Source organism: Solea senegalensis, linkage group LG4, assembly GCF_019176455.1.
Source record: "Solea senegalensis isolate Sse05_10M linkage group LG4, IFAPA_SoseM_1, whole genome shotgun sequence".
Classification (NCBI taxonomy): domain Eukaryota; kingdom Metazoa; phylum Chordata; class Actinopteri; order Pleuronectiformes; family Soleidae; genus Solea; species Solea senegalensis.
This window is the reverse complement of record NC_058024.1, coordinates 3,452,548-3,474,088: the sequence shown is the minus strand read 5'-3', so window position 1 is coordinate 3,474,088 and position 21,541 is coordinate 3,452,548. Positions and strand designations below refer to the sequence as shown.

Below are 21,541 nucleotides of genomic sequence, written 5' to 3'. Positions count from 1 at the left end.
GCCATCAGTTGTTGCTAAGGGGAATTTCGGACCTTGTAAGGTAATAATGATTAAAAATGTTTACATTGTCTTTTAGTAGTTAGTCCTAAGGGATTCAACGTGGCCTATAATGGAAAAGGTGTTTTTAAGCACTGTGAGAGGACCACAGCAGAGCACTGCTGCTTCCACTCAGTTCTTTAATTCCTTGCTAAACACTCTTGGTAACTTCTGCAGACACTGACTGCAGAACATCTCTGCATCTATGGCTCACAGCTTACTGGAAATAGTCAGGCTGGTTTTAGGGAAGAGAACATGCACATAGCCAACAGGTCATTTTCAACTGGTAATGTCAAAAAATGCAATGGACAAATCAACAAATCCTGCAGTTGATGCAGCTCATTGGACACATGTTCATATTCTTATGTCTCCAGGTTTTCATCCATTATCTGAAGTGTGACTATCGTTTAGCCTTGTTCTCTTTCCACCAGTCAACAGGATTGACATCCAGTGGAGAGGATGTTTGATTTTAAAAACTTCTTAAAAGGAAGTGATCTACCACAAGCAGTCGCTACCTCTGCACAGAGGCTGCAAACTAAATCAAAATACTGATCTTCTTCTTCCAGCTTCTTCCTTTAGGAGTATACAATATACTAATACATTTTTTATTTCTTAATTAAAACGCATTCATTTAAGAATTCTTTACCGTAGTTTACCAACTGACGGTCAATAGTTGACATCCCCAGTTTGGAGCGTAGAGCATCAAAAACGGATCAAAATGGCCTTTGTTTAAATGAAAGCTTTTTTTTTTTGTTAGTTTTAATTATTCAAACTTTGTGCCTGTTTTCAGAGGGATCTTAAATCACAGAAACATGAATCTAAAACTGTCTTCACAGTGACATTTATTGACTTTCTTGTGTGTTTTCCAGGCTCCAGTTCCTGCAGATGTAAAACCTAAGGATGTTCCTGTAAGTGCAGCTTTCTTTCTTAACTCCCATGTTGTGATGAGCTCAAGTTTAGACTGAGGCTCCATTTGAACTTGCTCTTGTGTCAGCAGAATGAACAAACATCACACACACACACACACACACACACACACACACACACACACACACACACACACACAGGAAGCTGTTTGCCTGTGATATGCTGCTTCCTCTACAGGGGGGAATGTTGTATTGCGTTGCAGTGGGTGTTGTCTGAGCAAACATGAACCACCGTCTCTGCTCCGACTCGTTTGCTCATGTTCTGCCAGTGCAGCAACACAAAGACACACGCACGCACACACACACACACACACAAGAATGCACTGATACATCTGTCGCACACTTCGATGTCCACCCATATGCTGGTTACTGTTTACTCACACTGAACACACCCACATTAGCCTCCCTCCCTCTTTGCTGTCTAACGAGTCTTCTTTGCTTTTGTCTCATGATCTGTTTCCACACTTTTCTCCAGCGAGAGGTTTGTGTTTATAAGGTTTCATATTTTGCCTGAATGGAATTAGATTTATGCGTCTGTATCATTTTTGAGGATTTTATTTATAGTTTTGTGTCTCCATGGAATGCTTCAGGGTGTGTCTGTACTTTTCCTTCACTTTTGGTACATGCCATCTGGTTTACAGTGTTTTGCCCACTTTTGTTTGCTGTATGGCTTGGCCTGGCACGCCCTCTAGTGGAGGGTCATGCAGCTGATAGTGTAGTCATTCGTTTTTTAAAGTCAGGCAACCGAGATTGAAGCTTTTAGTCAGAGAAACACAGATCTGATGAGAGCAGGTTGTCTGTGGTTTTCTGACGTGATTGTTTTTTCTTCTTCTCAGAAACCACTGAGCACAGACGAGGCCTTGGATTCCCTCTCAGCTGGATTCATGACTTCCACGGTTCCAGCTGCAGCCAAGAAGCCAGAGGTTAGAGTCTGCAAGATAAATATGAAAAGCAGAGTTAAAGTTTGGCCTGTCAAATCATCGATGGTACAAGCCCTTCATCTGAGTTGCGATATGGCTACCAGTGCATTTTAGGAAGGTTTTTTAATCCTTAAATGGGCTGGCACGTAACTGCTGCACATGCACACTACAGTCACAGTATCGGCTAACCAGCTGTTGCTGAAAGTGTGAGGTGACCGAGGCGGCAGTCCCTCGACTTTGGAATGGCCTGCCCTGGCCCATCAGTTGTGTCCTTTAAAACTTAACCTTTCTCCTTGGCCTTTAATTCAAGTTTAGCCGGTCTCCTGCCAGCAACTCCTCTCTTTATGGCGTTTTTTCACCGGCGCGCCACACCTCGCCTCAGCACAGCACGGTTAAAGTTGTGTTTCCACTAGCATAGTACCTGGTACCAGGTACTTTTGTAGTGCCTGCTCAGTTATACGGAAAACAACTGCTTTACAAGTCACTAGTCACTCACTTGTGTGTGTGTGTCGTGTAAAACGAAGTCACCGCAGTTTCATGCAGTGATGACTCCGCCCACGTTGAGTAGGTGCTTTTTTTTTAAGGTCGCAGTGGAGATGCGACCTAAACCGTGCTGTGCCGTGCTGTGCCGAGGCGAGCTGGGACCGTGGTGGAAAAGGGCCGTTAGTCTCAGGAAACGATTGACAATTCAGAATATTTATAATGTAATTTTTTATATTTCATGAACCTACTTTAAAATGAACACCCGATTGAGTAGTAATAATTACAAAAAAATTTTTTTCGTGAGACAGACAATAAAGGCTGTGGAGTGACTTTAGATGCTGATCTTGATTTTATTAACCATTTCAGCAAAGTCACAATATGTCTTTTTTCCCCATTTTATGAAGCACTTTCAAGATTATACTGTTATTCACTCAGAATGATGTGGAAATGCTAATACATGCTGTTATAACTAGCTGTTATTTGCTTAAATAAAAACCACAAGTTAAGTTACAGTTAATTCAAAAAGCCTCATATCAAACATAGTTCTTTCTGTTTGATTGCCTTTGTGTTTTTATTTTGTCTGTTTAAAGCACCTTGGTTTGCATTTTACCCTAATAGTGCTATATTCATTAAGATTCTTATTTTTTTTACCCGCTCTAACCAATTCCCTCTTTATTCTGTTCTCCATGAAATCTAAAGCAAAGAGATCATGTGGTCAGCGCCTCGTCTGCTGGCCCTGCTAACTTTGCACCGCCTCCCGTTAAGGTAAACCAAAAAGAAAATAAATAAATAAATAAAAATCTCTTGAGTTTCTGTGATCATGTGAAAGTGACTTGAGAGACGCTAAGACTTTTATGTCCCTCTGTCTTCTGTGTTGCAGAAGGGAACTTCTGCAGCCGTCCCACCTGTGAATGTGTCTCCTGCTCCTCCTGCTGATAAGAAAGCCAAGATGGACGTCTCAGATGATTTCTCTCTGGCGGCCGGACTTCCCTCTGTAACTGCCACGGTACTTTTCACGCAACAGTGTGTCGGCTCCTCAGATGTCTTGATGTTCAAGTCAAAAATGATGCTCAGAATTTACACTTCATTTACAACATACATTATCTCAAGGTCAAGACCTTACAATTAGCACAGGTTGCCTTAGAATGTTTGAGTCTGTGTTGCACCTCTACATTAATAACATTTAATTTAGTGAACTACAGCCAGACTTTTATTGTGAAAAAAAAGTTAATGTATCAATGAGGTTACATTATAGCATTATACTGTACATGTTAAAACTGTGGAGGAAACCCTGCAGCAGGCAGCTGTACTGTCTGACATCTTCTTTTAATTACCATCACTTAACTGTGTGACGTGTGTGACATTCAAGTGGAACTCGTAATTATGTCACACGCAGCACAAACCTGAACTATAAGCTTTCAGTACAGGTTTTGAATACCACAGGGTTGTGTTTCAATGTTTTTATTTCACGAAAGACAGTCGGCAAACACAATATGAACAATTTGAGACTGTGAGAATGTTGCGTATTGGACCTTTAACTAAAGCATCAGTCTTTATGCTGTATATGCGTGGACGTGTACAGCGTTAAGTGTCTTCTCTGCTGGCTGTTGTAGAAAACCGTTCCCTCTGTGGCGAAGGATCCTGCACTTCCTGCTGAGAAAAAAGCTAAGATGGAGGCATTCTCACTGAACGCTGGGCTGGACACAAAAGTGGACACCAAGTCCAAGACTGATGAGGTACTGGGTATAAAGTGGACAGTATTCTAACATTCTTATTTAGGTTAGGTTAGAGGATAGTTGATGAGTTCCTCTCTTCTCTTCAGGGCGCCTCCATGTCTCTGGATGCTCTCAGTGCTCTTGGTGACACGTTAGCAGCAGACGAACCAAAACCTGAACCCCCTAAACTCAGGCCTGAAGACATCGTGTCGGTGAGAGCGCCATCACTGTCGCCGCCTCGCTTTCTTACAGCGTTTGATGGCGTCTCCGGTGGAAATGTCCTATTTCCTCAAATGTCACTTCCTGTTTTGTAGGAGGGCAAGTTCAAGAAGGAGAAGGGTGTGTTTGTGGGAGAGAGGGACGACACGCTTCCTCCAGAGTACAGGTTCAACAAAGAGGAACTGGAAAAGCTGCCTGCTCCTAAACCTGAGGTGAGACTTGGAGCGATCAGTTTTAATGATCTAATGAAGTCATCGTTCAGACTTCACTGAGTATGTAGAAGCAAGGAAGAACGGATTTTAGCCACTTAATATTTGATGTAATCTACTTTCATTTAAGTCTGTAATGTCTTCTCTGATTGGAAACTTACATTTGCAACGCACTCACGCTCCTGCACCAAAGTCCATAGAGAAGCCAATGTGTTAGTACCTCATCAAGCATGCTGAAAGAAACTGTTCCTTCAAGTATTAATGTGATTGTAAATGTCCTCTATGTTCCTCTATCTCCTGCAGCCCACCATGGGCACAGGTGAGGCTCTGGACTTCTTGTCTGGAGACTTCCTGAGCTCCTCAGCAGCTCCTGTTGTCCAGGTACACTGTGGATCTATAAGTGATAGAATGACACACTCACAGGTCGTTTGCTCAATATTTCATCTAAACAACATTTGTGCTGACGGTTGCAGATCGCCCCTGCAGCTCCTACTGTGTGTGTGTGTCCTGCTGCTCCCGAGAAAGAGAACTTTGGTGATTTCTCTCTGGAGGATGTAGTTTCATCTTCTGCTGCCAAGGTACAGCACAGCAGCGTCACAGTGGTTTGTTAGAGTTCTTACTTTACCAGAGATGCTCACTCAAAGTTGCTTCACACTCCAGTTTTGCCATTCACCCATTCATTCACTCACACGTTCATACAGTGCATCTATGTGCAGCACAAAGTCTATCACAGACTCGTTCACATGCTGCCAACACAGCTGTCAGGAGCGACTTGGGCTTAAATACGGTGGCCTGGAAGTGCAAACCAGTATTACAAAACTCCAAACAAGTTTACAAAATGCAAAACACTTTTACAAATCCTCAAATTTACAGAGGCCACAGTCCTTAGGGGAATGCCCTGTGGACAGTTTTCTAGGTGTATCTTTTACTATTGCTGTTACAAAGAAGTAAACATGACAAAAAGTATCCATTCTTACGACACACATGAGTCACCAACTGAGCGCTCACGGTATCATTTACGGGTCACTTGCAGCAATTGGGACATTCCCTTTCCGTAAGGACTGTGGCTTTTGTAAATTTGTTCCAGGATTTGTGAAATTTTTTTTAAATTAGTTTGAACCTTTGTTCATTTGTTTTGGTATTTGTAAAAGTGTTTTGCATGTGTGTGTTTTATTTTCTTTTTGTATTTGCTTTGTCTGTGGCAATCACCATGAAATGTGTTTATTTCTGTCAATGATTATTATATTATTATTATTACCCTCTAAAAGGTCTCCCAATTGGGGGACTCTGACGGAGTCTGCGCAGCCTATTTTGGATAAGGGTCGCGAAAAAAAGTGAATTTTGAACAAATATTTTGAAGCTGGGCATCAAAATTGTCAGCGAAATCTGGGCTACAAAGCTGTAAAAACCCATTTTAAATGTAACAAACACAGCTCAAATAACACCTAAATGAATAACTACATGTCAAACTTTGTAAATAAAAAAAAAAATGCTGATTGCATTTGTGGAGCTGACGCTCGGCCATCTTGTCCAACACTTACAAAGATGAAAGCTGAGACTCTGCTGTGTCATAGCAGTATACTACACCGAACAACAGCTGTAAACTTGCTCTTACCTTTGATGTTTGTCCGTGAAAAATGAATCTTTCACCGCCAACAAAGCGCTCTCCGGTTAGACTCACGTCCTGTGTTACATTCAAAAGCTTCCGGGCGTCTCTAGGTGACGTCATCACGTTTTGAGAAGCATTACTCTACCCCAAGGCAGAAGCCAGGCGATTCACATCTGCATGCTCTGTTGCTTCTCATTGGCTAACTAAGCTGTCAATCAAAACAGTGTCCTTCTATTGGCTGTAAGGAAGCCAATGAGGTGTCGTCCATTCATGTAGACCATTCCCTCGCTGAGATATAGGCCAGCAGAGAGAGACAAGTCTCAATGGAAAACATATTAAAGTCTGCAGGAACTTTGAAACAATGCCATCAATTGTTTTATTGAACATAAATAGTTATATAAAAGTGAATAAAGTAGTTTAATACATGGTTTAAATACAAATGGCACAGATGTTTTCAAAATGAGTCCTCGCCTGTAATTTATGCACTAAAATCTCTCTAATTGCTGTTTAACAGTGACCTGCTGATGTTTACTTTTGACTTTAAACACTTCAATAATAAGACATAGAAATAAACATGTGTTACAATATAGGTGATTGTCTTTCTGGGCGTGTCATGTGTTTCCTGAAGCACTTTGTAACGTGTGTTTATTTTCTTACTCAACAAGGCTATCGGTCATTTCTGTGATGTTTCTTCATCTGTGTCGTTTGGTGTAGAAAGTTGAGTCCTCTGCAGCTCCCCCTGCTGGTAAGAAAGCGCCTGCTAAAACAGACACCGCTGATGGCAAGCCCAAGACGACACAGGTGAGATATTTCGCTCTGTTTTTATTGTCACGTTTCCACTGTTGCTTTGTGTGAACTCCTCCGCTGCTCTCTCCTCAGGGTGCCTCCATGTCTCTGGATGCTCTCGGTGCTCTCGGCGACTTGCTGCCTGCAGACGTACCAAAACCTGAATCCCCCAAACTCAGACCTGAGGACATTGTCTCGGTACGAGTCAGAAAGTCTGCTGTTGTTATCTATCAGTTGCACTTTTGTTCTCATTTCCTCGTCTTCTGTGTTGTCACAGGAGGACAAGCTCAATGAGGAGAAGGGTGTTCTTGTCGGAGAGAGGGACGACACACTTCCTCCAGAGTACAGGTTTAATAAAGAGGAGCTGGACAAGCTGCCTGCTCCTAAACCTGAGGTGAGACTGCTTTTAATTCAGTGTAAGGCTTTAAAATGACCCTTGATGGTGATGAGGTAAGTCCATAATGACTGATCTTTCTCTTGTCTCCTCCTGCAGCCCACCATGGGCACAGGTGAGGCTCTGGACTTCTTGTCTGGAGACTTCCTGAGCTCCTCAGCAGCTCCTGTTGTCCAGGTACACTGTGGATCTATAAGTGATAAAATGACACACTCACAGGTCGTTTGCTCAACATTTCATCTAAACAACATTTGTGCTGACGGTTGCAGATCGCCCCTGCAGCTCCGACCGTGTGTGTGTGTCCTGCTGCTCCTGAGATCGAGAACATGGACGATTTCTCTCTGGAGGATGTAGTTTCATCTTCTGCTGCCAAGGTACAGCACAGCAGCGTCACAGTGGTTTGTTAGAGCTCTTACTTTACCAGAGATGAAGTCTGGGACCAGTAAACGTGCACGTGACATTTCCAAGAGAACTTATTTTTAAATCTCTTGCGTTTTTAGTAACAGCTGTGGTTCAGTTGGTCGACTGTGTCGTCCACTAACATAAACTGAGGGCTTTGATTCCTGCAACCTCTTGTTTTCATGCTCATGGTGAATAGTAACAGGTCTGTATTCAGATAGTGCTTTTATAGTTTTGATGAGCAGTCAAAGCTCGCCCTGCTAATGCCAGACTGAAAGGGTGTAGTTACCTCCCCCTTTTAAGAGGTGTGACCAATGGATGTAGAGCTGAAACAATTAATCGATTACTAAATTAATCGACAACTATTTTGATCATCGATGAATCTGTTTGAAGCTTTTTTCATGATTAAAACAAGATTTCCGATTGTTTAAGCTTCTTAAATGCAAATATTTTCTTCATTTCTTTGCTCTGGATAACAAAGAAGTCATTAAAAGTGAATCATTTTGGTTTGTGGACAAAACAAGACATTTGACAACGTCATCATTTCCAGGTTTGACGAACACCAATCAACATTTTTTAAGGTTTTCTGATATTTTATGGACCGAGCGATTAATCGAGAAAATAATCGACAGATTAATGGATTAAGAAAAGAATCGTTAGTTGCAGCTCTAAATGGATGTAGATCAAAATGCCTCGGTACACAACTGGACAGACCTACAACCAATTAGACCAATGATCCGGACGACGTATGCAGAGCGATGGAAAACCTGTCAACACACGTGCTCGGTGTAGTTTTCTAGGAGCAACGGTGAACGAGTCACCGACAATGGAAGCAGCAGCCAAATCAAACTGAGAGTGTAGTGTAAAGACTAGAAAAGTGATATATAAAGTCTGTTTGTATTTGCTGTGTCTTTCTAAATGTGTCATGTGTTTGGTAACGTGTGTTTGTTTTCCTACTCAACAAGGCTATCGGTCATTTCTGTGATGTTTCTCCATCTGTGTCGTTTGGTGTAGAAAGTTGAGTCCTCTGCAGCTCCCCCTGCTGGTAAGAAAGCGCCTGCTAAAACAGACACCGCCAAGCCCAAGACGACACAGGTGAGATATTTCGCTCTGTTTTGATTGTCACGTTTCCACTGTTGCTTTGTGTGAACTCCTCCGCTGCTCTCTCCTCAGGGTGCCTCCATGTCTCTGGATGCTCTCGGTGCTCTCGGCGACTTGCTGCCTGCAGACGTACCAAAACCTGAATCCCCCAAACTCAGACCTGAGGACATTGTCTCGGTACGAGTCAGAAAGTCTGCTGTTGTTATCTATTAGTTGCTATTAGTTGTTCTTATTTTCTCTTCTTCTGTGTTGTCACAGGAGGACAAGCTCAATGAGGAGAAGGGTGTTCTTGTAGGAGAGCGGGACGACACACTTCCTCCAGAGTACAGGTTTAATAAAGAGGAGCTGGACAAGCTGCCTGCTCCTAAACCTGAGGTGAGACTGCGTTTAATGAACTCCCAGCTTTTAAGGTGACACTGTGATGAGGTAATTCCATAATGACTGATGCTTTACTGTGTCTCCTCCTGCAGCCCACCATGGGCACAGGTGACGCTCTGGACTTCTTGTCTGGAGACTTCCTGAGCTCCTCAGCAGCTCCTGTAGTCCAGGCTCCTGTTGTCACTCCCTCAGCTCCTGTTATACAGGTACACTGTAGATCTGTGTTTAACTACCTGCAGATTTATCTTATTGTTTTTTAGTCCTTGTCCAAAACTATGCAAGCTCCCTCTCTTTCTCTCTTAGGTCCGTATTGAAAGTAATAGTTTTTTGAAGTGTGGTGTGTTCCCCCTGCACCAAGACACAGTGAGAACATTGTGGAGACACAAGGAGAAACAGATTTTAGCCTCTCAACAACATGCTCACCTAATAAAATCCAAACCTGCTTCAGTCCTGGATATCTGAATATATATGTAGCTTTATCTGACTGTTAGACGTCTTCTCCCAATCAGAAACTTAAACTTGTAAACTGCTCACTCTCCCACACCAAAGTCCATAGAGGAATTCTGTGATTTTAGCTCATGGGGGCACAGGAGCTCCTGATCTACTGCTGCTTTATTTGGTAGCTTTAAGGTACCTGAAGTGAAAATAAAAGTGTTTCAAACACTGAAGTCACAAAATAAGACTTGTGAACTGACTTGTGGAGGCAGCAGTGGATCAACAACTCCCCTGTGCTGTTTCTCTGGACTTTGGTTTGGTGAGGAAATCGTTTACAAAGTGACACAAACTTCACGTTTCATTCAGGAAAAGTCAAACACCGACACAAAGCTGCTGAAATCTGAACACACGTTATCATAGACTTTTATCAGGCGAGTCTTTTGTTAAGTGGCTAAAATGTCTTTTCACTGAGAGCGAGCGCTTGTGTCTGCTGCTGGCTCTCGGTGCAGGGCATGTGCCGGCTGCAGTCAGCACTGATTGTGTGGCAGTTCCTCACACAATCGCACTTCAAACACATGTCAGCCATCCCATAAATGTAGCCTAAAGTGAGGGAGTGTTGGCAGAAACAAACTTGACTGTTTTTTCTTTGTAGTTCATATGAAACTCTTAATGAAACACTAACTCACGTTGTTTCTATTCTCCAGGCCAAAGTAGAGGATTTGTCAGCTCTAGATTTGCTCTCTGAAGATTTTGTGGCGCCAACTCAAGCTTCTGGAGTTCAGGCTCCGGTCCCGACCATGAAGGAGCCAGAGGTAAAGGTCCAGCTGTGTTTCACTGTCATGAGTCTCATGTCCTCTTATGTCTGTTTAAATCTGTGTCCCTGTTTTTCCACAGATTGCAGTTTGTACGTTTGAGCGCCCCCAGACTGTGACGGTAACCATGACGATACTGAAATGTTTTCATTTGATTGTACATTTTTGTTCTTTGACAATCACAGTTTAGACCGGAAGAGTTAAGAAGAATTAGTTTGTCTACATTATTCTATGAAAAAGATGATAAGTATTTATTCACCTTGTTAGTTACGGCACAAACTCACATCAGACCATTTTTCTAATCGTATGTGTCATGTGTTTCCTGAAGCACTTTGTAACGTGTGTTTATTTTCTTACTCAACAAGGCTATCGGTCATTTCTGTGATGTTTCTTCATCTGTGTCGTTTGGTGTAGAAAGTTGAGTCCTCTGCAGCTCCCCCTGCTGGTAAGAAAGCGCCTGCTAAAACAGACACCGCCAAGCCCAAGACGACACAGGTGAGATATTTCGCTCTGTTTTGATTGTCACGTTTCCACTGTTGCTTTGTGTGAACTCCTCCGCTGCTCTCTCCTCAGGGTGCCTCCATGTCTCTGGATGCTCTCGGTGCTCTCGGCGACTTGCTGCCTGCAGACGTACCAAAACCTGAATCCCCCAAACTCAGACCTGAGGACATTGTCTCGGTACGAGTCAGAAAGCCTGCTGTTGTTATCTATCAGTTGCACTTTTGTTCTCATTTTCTCTTCTTCTGTGTTGTCACAGGAGGACAAGCTCAATGAGGAGAAGGGTGTTCTTGTAGGAGAGCGGGACGACACACTTCCTCCAGAGTACAGGTTTAATAAAGAGGAGCTGGACAAGCTGCCTGCTCCTAAACCTGAGGTGAGACTGCGTTTAATGAATTCCCAGCTTTTAAGGTGACACTGTGATGAGGTAATTCCATAATGACTGATGCTTTACTGTGTCTCCTCCTGCAGCCCACCATGGGCACAGGTGAGGCTCTGGACTTCTTGTCTGGAGACTTCCTGAGCTCCTCAGCAGCTCCTGTTGTCCAGGCTCCCGTTGTCACTCCCTCAGCTCCTGCTGCACAGGTACACGGTGGATCTGTGTTTAACGACACTGTACCCGCAGCCTAAAAGCACGGCTGCACTTAACTCTCATTTTAAATGTAGCAAATTTTACATTTTATATCTGTTGTTATTGTGTGTAAAAGCAACATGGTAAAGTTTATGCAGGTACTTTTGCCTGTGGACAGAGCAAAGCTTTGTGCTACGCTATGTTAGCTCTCTAGTAGTTTCATATATATATATATAAACTTAAGCTGAAATAGAAACAAACATGTTTATTTACAAGACTATCAAATTTAAGTTTTAAGACAATATGAATGCAGATAATGTCATTTTTTATTATTATGAGGATGAATTAGATTTTTTGTGTCTTGTGGTTTTATCAGCAGTAGGGCTACAACGATTTAATTAATGGTCAACTATTAAATGTGTTTTTTTTATTAAATAAAGAAAGCAATAAATGTGAATATTTTCTAATAATCAAAACTGGACATTTGAGGACATCATCATTTTGAGGTTTTGGAAAGACTGATCAACATTTACATTTATTTATTCATGGAGAAAAGTAATCGACAGATCCATCGATAATGAAAATCAGCAGCAATATTCTTAAAAACTAAAAACATTTCCTCTTCATGGCCGTCCACCCGCAGACCAGCTCAGCAGCTCCGACCGTCAAGGCTCCCGTCGTCTCCCCTTCAGCTCCTCCTGCAAAGGTACGCTATACAGTAGATATATGGTGATGATGATGATGATAGTATAATAATTCTGTCCTTCTGCTCCCTCCCTCAGCCATCTAAAGATTTTGCTCTGAATGCCTTGGCAGAGGAATTTGTTTCCTCATCTTCTGCTTCTGCGGTGAAGTCTGCCGTTCCCTCAGTGCCTGACCCACAGGTCAATGCTTTTTGTTTTTTGTTGAATAAAGTAGTCACAGATTCTGCAGTCAGCAACAACAAGACAAAAGAAAACGAGACAAAGAAAACGAAATTCACAAAGATGGACTGTCAGTGTTTATTTATGGTGGTGTTTGCCTGCGTTGCTGTGCTCAGGTGGTGCCCGGAGCAGACAGTGCTCTGGATACTCTGGGTGCTCTGGATGCTCTGTCTGACACACTGGCAGACATCGCACCCACCCCTCACCAGCCCAGCCCAGTCCCTGCCAAAGACGTCGTCAAGGTAACGCAGAGCAGCTTTCAACAAATACCAAAAGAAGCTAAGTTCTGAGAAGTCCTACATTAGATAAACAACCGAACTAAGGAGAAATGGGAAATCTTCACAAATAGAAGAAAATAGAAATGTGCCAGCACGTGCAAAACTTCAGACACACAGCCAGTATTTTTTTGGACATTGGATTTTCTTCAGAAAACAAAGATGTGATTTGTTTTGTCGCTGCAGGAGAAAAAGATTGTTGAAGAGAGGCTGATTAAGATGGGAGAGAGAGATGACACACTGCCGCCAGAGTACAGACCCACTGAGGAGGATCTCAAGGTAAACTGTGCTGTTATAGCCTCTATGCCTTCATGTTTCCCTCCAAAATAATTACAACTCACCTAATAAGCATTGATTTTATTTGAAAGAAAATGGCAGAAGAAAAGCCTGCAGCACCTAAGGAGGTAAGTCTGTCACAGAATGCAGTAACGATACTGGAAAAGTGTGCAGCAGGTGTTTAATGTCCCGCGTTTCTCTTGCCCGTAGAAGACCATGGATGATGATAAAGCCTTGGACCTGCTGTCCAGTGATTTCACCGCTGTTCCCACACCTGTCGCACCAGTCACAGCATCTGCAGACACGACCAAGCAGGAGCCTCTGAAGGTAGCACAGAAACTCAACAGCAACACAGTCAGGAGCGTGTGTGTGTATGTTCTCCCTGTGTGTCCGTGGGTTTTTTCCTGGTTCTCCGGTTTCCTCCCACAGTCGGTTAACTGGACACTCTGAAGTGTGAGTTTGTCTGGCTGTTTGTTTGCCACGTATGAGTTGTTCATTTCAAGAGGTTGGTTCCAGCTCCTCATGTGACCTCAGTAAAGGACACGCAGTAGATGGAGGATAATATTAACACTAACACTAACAGTAACAGTCATTGAGCTGTGGCGTCGTGTCTGGAAGTAGGGACCCCTGCAGAATAAGAAGACACGAGGTTGGGAGTTATGAAATGTGAGTTGTTGTTGTTTTTCTTTCGTAGCCAATGGCAGGTCCTGTTCTGGAATCTTTGGCCGGCACGCTGCTCCCAGACGCCCCCGAGTTGAAATCCAAAACAGACAAACCCAAGGTAAGAAGAACATTTGTCTTACATCACTTCCCATCATGCGTCACTCTTTCACATCAAGAAAAGACCAGGACTTCTACTGAAGCTAATAAGAATTGAACCGCACAAGTGACCCAAACGTACTGAACATGTGCAACAAGTAGAGCAGCAACATACCGATAAAGGATTTAAGAATATTATTCTTAAAACATCACCTAGCCTTTTATTAAAAGAATACTTCACCGATTAGCATTTAGCTTTGTATTACTAGAAAAGGGTTTCCCCTGAGTCGAGGAAATACCTTCATTCTTTTCTTTGTTACGTGTCCACCAGGGACACTTGGTCCGAGGCTTGAAACTGCGACGCTAACTCAGCCTCATTCCCAGAATGTAAACAGTGTCGGCCATCTTTGCTAGCAGTTACGCTAACAGGGCCAAGTGTCACTGGTGGGCACCAAACAAAGAAAACAATGCTAAATGCTAATCGACACTGACTCTTTTACTATTGGGTCATATTTGTACACACAGTGCTGTTATTGACTGAAATTGCAAGCAATAGCTAACACCTAGCTAGCCTGAGACACGTAGCACTTCTGGTGACATCACTCTGGAGAGTTCTGACTCAGCAGTACTGACGGTGTCAGTGTTCACCGACTGTGAGAGCAACGTGGGGCAGTTGCACTTAACCAAGGTGTCGACTTTGTTACAGGGCAAGAGCAAGTCAAAGTCAAAGTCTAAAGTAAGCAAACTACTGTTCCTGCTGCATGAAGACCGGCCACCAGCTGGACAAATGAATCAGTGCACTGAAATTCAAATTCACCATCAATGATTGAGGCTCGCGCTGCATGTGAATCACACTGCCTGTCTTTGCTTTGCCTCATGTTTAATCACACAGCTGTTGTAATTGCTGCATGCAGAGCGGCGGCTGCTGCTGCTGCTGCTGCTGCTGCAGATGATGATTCTTCTCTTCCTCCATGTGTTTGTAAGTGAAACCTTTTTTTGTGTTTTCAGAAACATCATGCAGAGGAGCAGCCGTCTGCCGCTGAGCAGCACTCAGCTCAGCTCAGCACAGACGTTGTGCCAAAGTCCACAAAGAAGGGAGGCAAGAGCTAGACCGCGAGGTGAGATGACTTCTCCTCCTCCTCCTCCTCCTCCTCCTGCTCCTCTTTTGTGACTAAAGATGACAATAAATGGCCTCAGGCGATATTTTTACATTCCTCCATGATAATAATGCATGTTTGATATTTTTTACTGTCTGTGCTGCTGTAAAACCTTAAATGTCTCTGTTAAGGCACTAATAATAATGAAGGACATTATATGATATAATATATATACAGATAGATAGATAGATAGATAGATAGATAGATAACTTTATTTATCCCCAAGGGGAAATTGGGTAAAGTATATTGTATACATATAATAATGAAGTGCATTATAAGATATATATATATATATATACTACATAATTTACACTAATTTATATACATATATATGAATATAAATGAGTACAGTTTCTGTTTCTCTTCACTTCCTGTATGTACTTTCCATTCACCCATTCTGTTTATATTTTCATTAACATTGAGGTCAGATCTCTTACTTAATTTGTATTTATTCATTGGTTTAGTTAACAGGGACAAAAACAGGCTATTTTTCTTCTGTAGACAGATGTTAAAAATCATACAAAAAAAATAAAATTAATATATATATATATATATATACAACATATTTCTTGTAATGTTTACATTCCATGTTAATGTACATATTTTATCTGTTGCTAATATTGAGTTTTCTTAATTTTATTCCTATTATTTTAATTCTGAAGGAGCAAATGTTTCAAATGTATCCAATTTCCCCCATATATACAGTATGTATATATACATATGTGTATATATATGTATATATAGTCATTTTAGCTGAGTCATGTTGTGGGCTGGTGATTTCGTCCTTGTTACACAGGATGATGTCTTTGAAGTTCAGACACGTGTTGCCATTCCTCAGTATAACATGTTATTATTATTGATGTCTTTGCAGGTTGTCCTGGAGGCCACAGGGACGCACAAGCTGCTCTCTGGATGATGATTCTATTTTTCTAAATCCTCAAGAATGTATATTGGATGAAAGACACACCTAGACATGCCCTTCAACACACACACACACACACACACACAGACATACACGAACACACACACACACACACACACACTGCGTGCAACGCCGTCCTTTCTCATGTCTCTGTGGATGAGGAGCTTTCAGTTTCTGTAGGTTTCTGAGAAAGACTTTTTGAAACAAGATGGATGTGAAGAAAGTGATGAGAACAGACAAAGAAAGAAAAGAGAGGAGGGAAAAGTTTGAGAGACGTGTTAAAAAAACATGTTCTTCTGGTTGCTGGCGGCAGGAAGGAAGGCGTTGCATGAACATCCATCTCATCTTTCTAATTTTCCAGTGTTGTGACTGACAGCTGGTGTGTGGGAGCGGCGTGGACCGGGTGTATAGTATCGGGAAGTTTGTGCAATCTTCATGTACACGAAAATAAATAGTTCCTCTATCACGACGTGGTCAGACGCTGTTAAGACACTAGTGTACAGCTCAGTGTGCTCGTGGTTTGGACTGCTCGTTGTTTACATGATTAAATATGTGGAGGATTGTCAGGAGGTGTTCCGCTTTGTTCTGAATCTGAGAGCTCCTTGCAAGTGCCTTATTTTTGTTTTCTTTCTGTAGAGAAATATCTGTCAAGAGAAGGGTTTATGTAGTGTTTGGTGTCTGCAAGTGCACTTCGTAAGCCAAGATTTTGTATACTGTAAAAAAAAAATATCTGTTTTTGCAATATATAAGACAACACTGTATAATTTACATCAGGCTTTCATCCGTGAAGTAAAACCACTTGGATTTTTACCCAAGTTTTCTCTTTTTTTTTTCATGTCAATTTGTGTGCGGGTGTGAGTCAAAAAGATATGAATAATAAAAAGTAAAATGTGTCAAGACGAAATCAGTATATTCAATTTGAAAATCAATAAACCTTTCAAGAGAAATGTGTTTGTGTTCAAGTGAACGGGAGCAGAATCTTCATTCGTCGTGAATTTGAAGATGTGAAGAGAAACAAACATTATAAAGAAACGTCCCCAGCATTAATCAAACATGTCATTGTTCAAGGAACTGTAAAAAATAGTTTTCACTGTATCATCTATATCCAAGTCAATTCACGTGATTTCTCCTCAATTCTTCTCTCGTCTTTTCTTTCATGTCAAAGGTTGTTTTTTTTTGTTGTGGGTGAATTAACGAAAGCTAAATATGTCAAGAAAAAAAACAAACAATAATTATATTCAACATAAAAATCAATAAACTCTGCAAGAGAATTGTGTTTGTCTTCAAGTGAACGGGAACGGAATCTCGAGTGGGAATCATTTTTCTCTCGCTTCGACGCCGCGGTTGTTGTTTTTCATATGTGCAGATGTAGCAGCCACTTCCTCTTCACTCAGGGCAGGGGGCTTCACAATGTCAGTATACATATAAATGTATATATGTATATATATATATATATATACATTTATATATATATAATTGTGTGTAAAGACACTGAATGTGAATACAAACGAGTGGGATGTGTGAGAAACACAAATAAACACAAACACACGTCATTGCAAAATCCAATAATGCTCTTGTGGGTAGGATTGAGTTGACATTTATTTTTATTTTATTTTTTACAGTATTTAAAGTCACAACAAATTAGAGACTGTACATGCGTTTGAAAAAGGGAAACAATGTAAAGACGATGACAATAACGTCTCCTAGTTTTTAAATGTATTTATTTATTTTTTTAATAAATCAAATCTATGTAATAAAAAAAAGCTCAAATAAATATATACATTTCTTTTCACAAATGAAACAGAATATGCCAGGTTTTGATTTGTTTACTATGATCCACAGCGTGACGGATCGACAACACTCAGCAATCGACTAAATCTGAAGAGCTTTTAAAGTTGAAAATAACCTTTTTATGCATTAATTCCCAGCAAATAATTTGACAGTGAATTGGAAGATGTGAAGATAAGCAAACAGTGTGAACTGCACTCTGGTTTCAAGACGTTTCAATTAAACGTGCCGGTTGGTCATCATTTGTTTTTGAGGAGCCATCATCCGCACTCTACACAAAACACACAACATCATTTTAAAATCAATATTCAGACAAAATACATCACTGATCACAGTCATGACAAAATAATATCATTTAATAATATAGAATTCATCTTCTTAATCAGCATCAAAGCTTTTGTGTTCAGAAAATAACGCGAAATAACTCAAACGAAGCATTTATAAACCATTATTAAATAATGTTCCTTAAACATTAACAATGGTAATAAACGCTTAATTACAGAAAAGGAGGATGTTATTCACAGACTTTCACTATTTTGAATTTGTGAGCAATTATTTAATTTGTAATATATGACATTTACAGTATGTCCCGCATATGTTAGTATATTATTCTCACATACATTCAGGCTCTGAAATTATACAGATTACAGGTTTAAAACAGTATATTATTCACTCATATATGAATTCTGAGGAGTGTCCTGGAATGAACACGTCTACAATATAATATATAATAAGGAAAAATGTAATATTTAAAAATGTTTGGATGATTGAAACTACTACTGTTTTTCTAAATGTAAAGAAAAAGGGAAATAAATGACTTACTTTCGTTTGTGATGGTGTGGGCATCTGCGTGTCCTTATTCCTACAAGGTTATCAATAACAGTGCTTACATTTATAATTACATATTACATAATAAAAAAAGAGCTGAACTGTGAGGGGTCAGGGGTCAGCTGTTAAAATCATGCGATGCAGACTGGACTTACGGTTGCAGTAGAGGACGGCGATGACGAGGAGCAGGAGAAGAAGGCCACAGCCTCCGGCCACCGGGCCCAGAATGAGCGGAGAGCAGAACTGCGACAAAGTGGTTTTCTCTTCTGCGGAACACGTCGTCATTGAGCAGCTGCTCAGAAACACTTTGTACAAACACTCGGAGTCAGTGAGAGCTTCATGTTTTACCTTTGTTGTTTGGACAAAGACAGGCCGTGGTGGTCGTGGGGGGCTTCGTCTGGGTGGTGGCCACGGCCACTGCAGTCACAACTTCCGCTCTTTTTTCTGAGACCAAGGAGGGGTGCGATGTGAAAAGTCAATCCATCTCATGTCCTACTTTGAGAAACAAACAAAAACACTCACCTCCAGTCAGTTTGGTCACTTTGCCAAACTTGAGCTCGTTGCTTTTAATGCTGGCACAGCTGTACGTGCCACTGTCTCGATCTCTGCTGAACGACTTCACTGTCAGGATGTGTTGCTCCATCTTTGAGTGACCAAAGAATGAGGTGAAAGGCGTCTGTTTGCTCTTTATGCTGCCAGTGTTGGAGAAAGAGCCGATAAACTCCATCTCTGATTCCTCCACCACTCGGAACCAGATGACCATGCTGCCGACTTCAGCGGGCTGGCACTTGATTTCAACTTTGTCCCCTTCTTTGACGACTGTGGCGACAGCTCCACGAGCCATTTCTGAACACAAATGTGATGAAATGGACGCATTCGTTCACATCAACCTTCAACATCACTTACCCCAAAGCAAAGCACAGGAAATGGACGGAGGATACAGCGGTCACAAGAGTAATTCAGCGGACTTACTTTGATAAAACGCCAGAATCAGCAGAATCTGAATCCACTTTTGGTCCATTTTAATGTCACCGATGACAAAAAGCTGCAAAGCGAGTCTCTGCGGTGCCTGCTGGAGTCTGCACACACAGATAATTCAGTGAGATATCAAACCACGCCCCACCTGTAACCTTCTTCTCTGCATCTCTGTCGAATGGGATCATTGCAGCAGAGCGGTGCAGAGGCCTCGTGCAGCAACAGTCGTGGTCTGCCACATGTCGACAAGTGGAGCCCACCCGTGTGCAAGCTGAGACACACACACACACACACACACACACACACACTGTCCACAGGTTACAGTGTGTGACGCACACACACACACACACACAGAGCACATGTTATAATGTAAGGTGTGCGAAGCTCACGTCTTCTCTTTATTCACAAATACCCTATCAACAGTGTTGTTGTTTCAAATGATCGTTTATGAATGTTATTCAGGTTCAAAGGTCATTTTAAATTACATTCAACTTTATTGTCACTGTAAACTACAGAAGTTGTAATTTGGCATTCAACCTGAAATGCACCTGAAACCACACTTTCTATAAATAAATGATAAATAACGATGAATGTATATCTATATATATATATATATATATATACATATATATACACACGTCATGTACACATACGGTGGCATTTACAAATGAAATACACAGTGATTACATGTATCCAGTGTTTGATTGTTGTTATTTTTTCGTCGTCAATAATGATGTTATTGACATTATTGTGAAGTGTGTGGACATTAAAGTGAAAGTGTGTCTGCGTTCAATCACCAGTGGACAATGATAACACTTAACAACTACTAACTGTGAGTGACTGTTCATCTCATTTCATTCAGTTCACTTTATGTGTATGTTTGTGTATTAGCGCAGGGCTGCGTACACAGTAAGACACAAACAAGTGTCACAATCAGGTGGAGATTGAAAGTGAAAGTGTGTTTGTGTTAGATCAGCAGCGGAGAATTCTATCATTTGATGAGAGGAGACGACAGCGATGATGAAGATGAAGAGAGCGTTACCCTGAGGTCAAGTTTCCTGTGATACTTCCCTGATGTCTTCTGTCCCCGTGGGTGTGGTCTGTGCCCGTGGGTGTGGCCTGAGTGAAATTCATTCATTTATGAAAATTGATTTTCAGATCTCCTCTAAACTGAACTGAATGAAATGAGATGAGCAGTCAGTAACAGTTAGTAGTTGTTGTTAAGTGTTATAATTGTCCACTGGTGATTGAACACAGACACACTTTCACTTTAATGTCCACAACACTTCACAATAATGTCAATAACATCAGTAAATACTCACTGCTAATTCATGTTTTATTATTATATTATTATTATTATTATCATTATAATATCATTATTAGTATTATTATTATTATAATAATATAATAATAATAATAATTATTATTATTATTGTTATTATCATTATTATTGTTATATTATCATCATTATTATTATTATTATTATTATTATTATTACTATTACATTATCGTTATTATAATAACAATTATTATTATTATTATCAGTATTATCATTTACAGGTTTTTTTTTAAATTACTGGTAACATCAGTTAATAACTGTTAATAAACATTACTTCAAACATTTATTAACCATTGTTCATGTTTATTAAAGCTCCAACGACACAGATATTAAACATGTGTGTCGTTGATGGTTCTCACTTTAAAATAAGGGTCACAAAGATTAACATTAACAAAGGTGAATAATGTTTAATAAATGCTTCATTACAGTTAAGTCGTGTTTATTCTGTACTCCCATACATTTATGAAGTCATAGTTAAAGGATGCATATTTTACACTTTACAATAATGGACATTTACACTTACTTTAATCTTTTAATGTCGTTTTAACTCTCAGTGCAGAACAGTTATTACTGACATTAACAGCAGCTTTATATTGTTGTTTATTTCTTTGTTAGTTTGCAGTGACTCTGCTGCTGGTCTGCTGCTGCCTCGTGTGGTCACTTTGTGTCACTGAGGCATCATCGATGGGTAAGTGATTTAAATGCGGGTGCATCAGACTTTGAGCCGCATTATCCAGGTATGTTAGTCCGACTATAGCTCCATTTTAGTCAGACTAATGTGTTTACATGACATTGAGAAAACTGATTT

The 21,541-nt window shown here is 40.9% G+C and overlaps 2 protein-coding genes across 20 annotated transcripts in view; one reads left to right on the top strand and one right to left on the bottom strand.

The window, feature by feature from the left end:
• cast (calpastatin) overlaps positions 1-16,750 on the top strand; it is a 50,739-nt gene extending 33,989 nt beyond the window's left edge. For 13 of the 19 annotated variants that reach the window (XM_044024318.1, XM_044024314.1, XM_044024321.1 and 10 more), the window contains 34 exons: positions 906-944; positions 1,799-1,885; positions 3,065-3,130; positions 3,246-3,371; positions 3,979-4,101; positions 4,188-4,292; positions 4,395-4,511; positions 4,812-4,889; positions 4,982-5,086; positions 6,832-6,918; positions 6,997-7,101; positions 7,181-7,297; positions 7,397-7,474; positions 7,567-7,671; positions 8,711-8,791; positions 8,870-8,974; positions 9,056-9,172; positions 9,268-9,381; positions 10,315-10,422; positions 10,505-10,543; positions 10,837-10,917; positions 10,996-11,100; positions 11,180-11,296; positions 11,392-11,505; positions 12,135-12,197; positions 12,274-12,375; positions 12,531-12,656; positions 12,876-12,968; positions 13,058-13,093; positions 13,176-13,292; positions 13,660-13,746; positions 14,431-14,460; positions 14,733-14,842; positions 15,753-16,750. In XM_044024318.1, coding sequence (XP_043880253.1) covers positions 906-944; positions 1,799-1,885; positions 3,065-3,130; positions 3,246-3,371; positions 3,979-4,101; positions 4,188-4,292; positions 4,395-4,511; positions 4,812-4,889; positions 4,982-5,086; positions 6,832-6,918; positions 6,997-7,101; positions 7,181-7,297; positions 7,397-7,474; positions 7,567-7,671; positions 8,711-8,791; positions 8,870-8,974; positions 9,056-9,172; positions 9,268-9,381; positions 10,315-10,422; positions 10,505-10,543; positions 10,837-10,917; positions 10,996-11,100; positions 11,180-11,296; positions 11,392-11,505; positions 12,135-12,197; positions 12,274-12,375; positions 12,531-12,656; positions 12,876-12,968; positions 13,058-13,093; positions 13,176-13,292; positions 13,660-13,746; positions 14,431-14,460; positions 14,733-14,834 — 3,075 coding nt within the window. In that variant the 3' untranslated portion in view covers positions 14,835-14,842; positions 15,753-16,750. The remainder of the gene's footprint in view (positions 1-905; positions 945-1,798; positions 1,886-3,064; positions 3,131-3,245; positions 3,372-3,978; positions 4,102-4,187; positions 4,293-4,394; positions 4,512-4,811; positions 4,890-4,981; positions 5,087-6,831; positions 6,919-6,996; positions 7,102-7,180; positions 7,298-7,396; positions 7,475-7,566; positions 7,672-8,710; positions 8,792-8,869; positions 8,975-9,055; positions 9,173-9,267; positions 9,382-10,314; positions 10,423-10,504; positions 10,544-10,836; positions 10,918-10,995; positions 11,101-11,179; positions 11,297-11,391; positions 11,506-12,134; positions 12,198-12,273; positions 12,376-12,530; positions 12,657-12,875; positions 12,969-13,057; positions 13,094-13,175; positions 13,293-13,659; positions 13,747-14,430; positions 14,461-14,732; positions 14,843-15,752) is intronic. The other 6 variants (XM_044024320.1, XM_044024315.1, XM_044024319.1 and 3 more) reach the window with 6 other exon arrangements.
• A 639-nt stretch (positions 16,751-17,389) lies between these two features.
• Positions 17,390-19,656, bottom strand: cd8a (CD8a molecule). The gene is made up of 6 exons (XM_044024335.1): positions 19,392-19,656; positions 18,942-19,265; positions 18,768-18,863; positions 18,575-18,685; positions 18,414-18,453; positions 17,390-17,862 (listed from the first exon to the last, which is right to left on the bottom strand). Exons 1-6 carry the CDS (start codon positions 19,438-19,440, stop codon positions 17,811-17,813), a joined length of 672 nt encoding a protein of 223 aa, XP_043880270.1. The 5' UTR covers positions 19,441-19,656; the 3' UTR covers positions 17,390-17,810.
• Between the last annotated feature and the right edge of the window lie 1,885 nt (positions 19,657-21,541).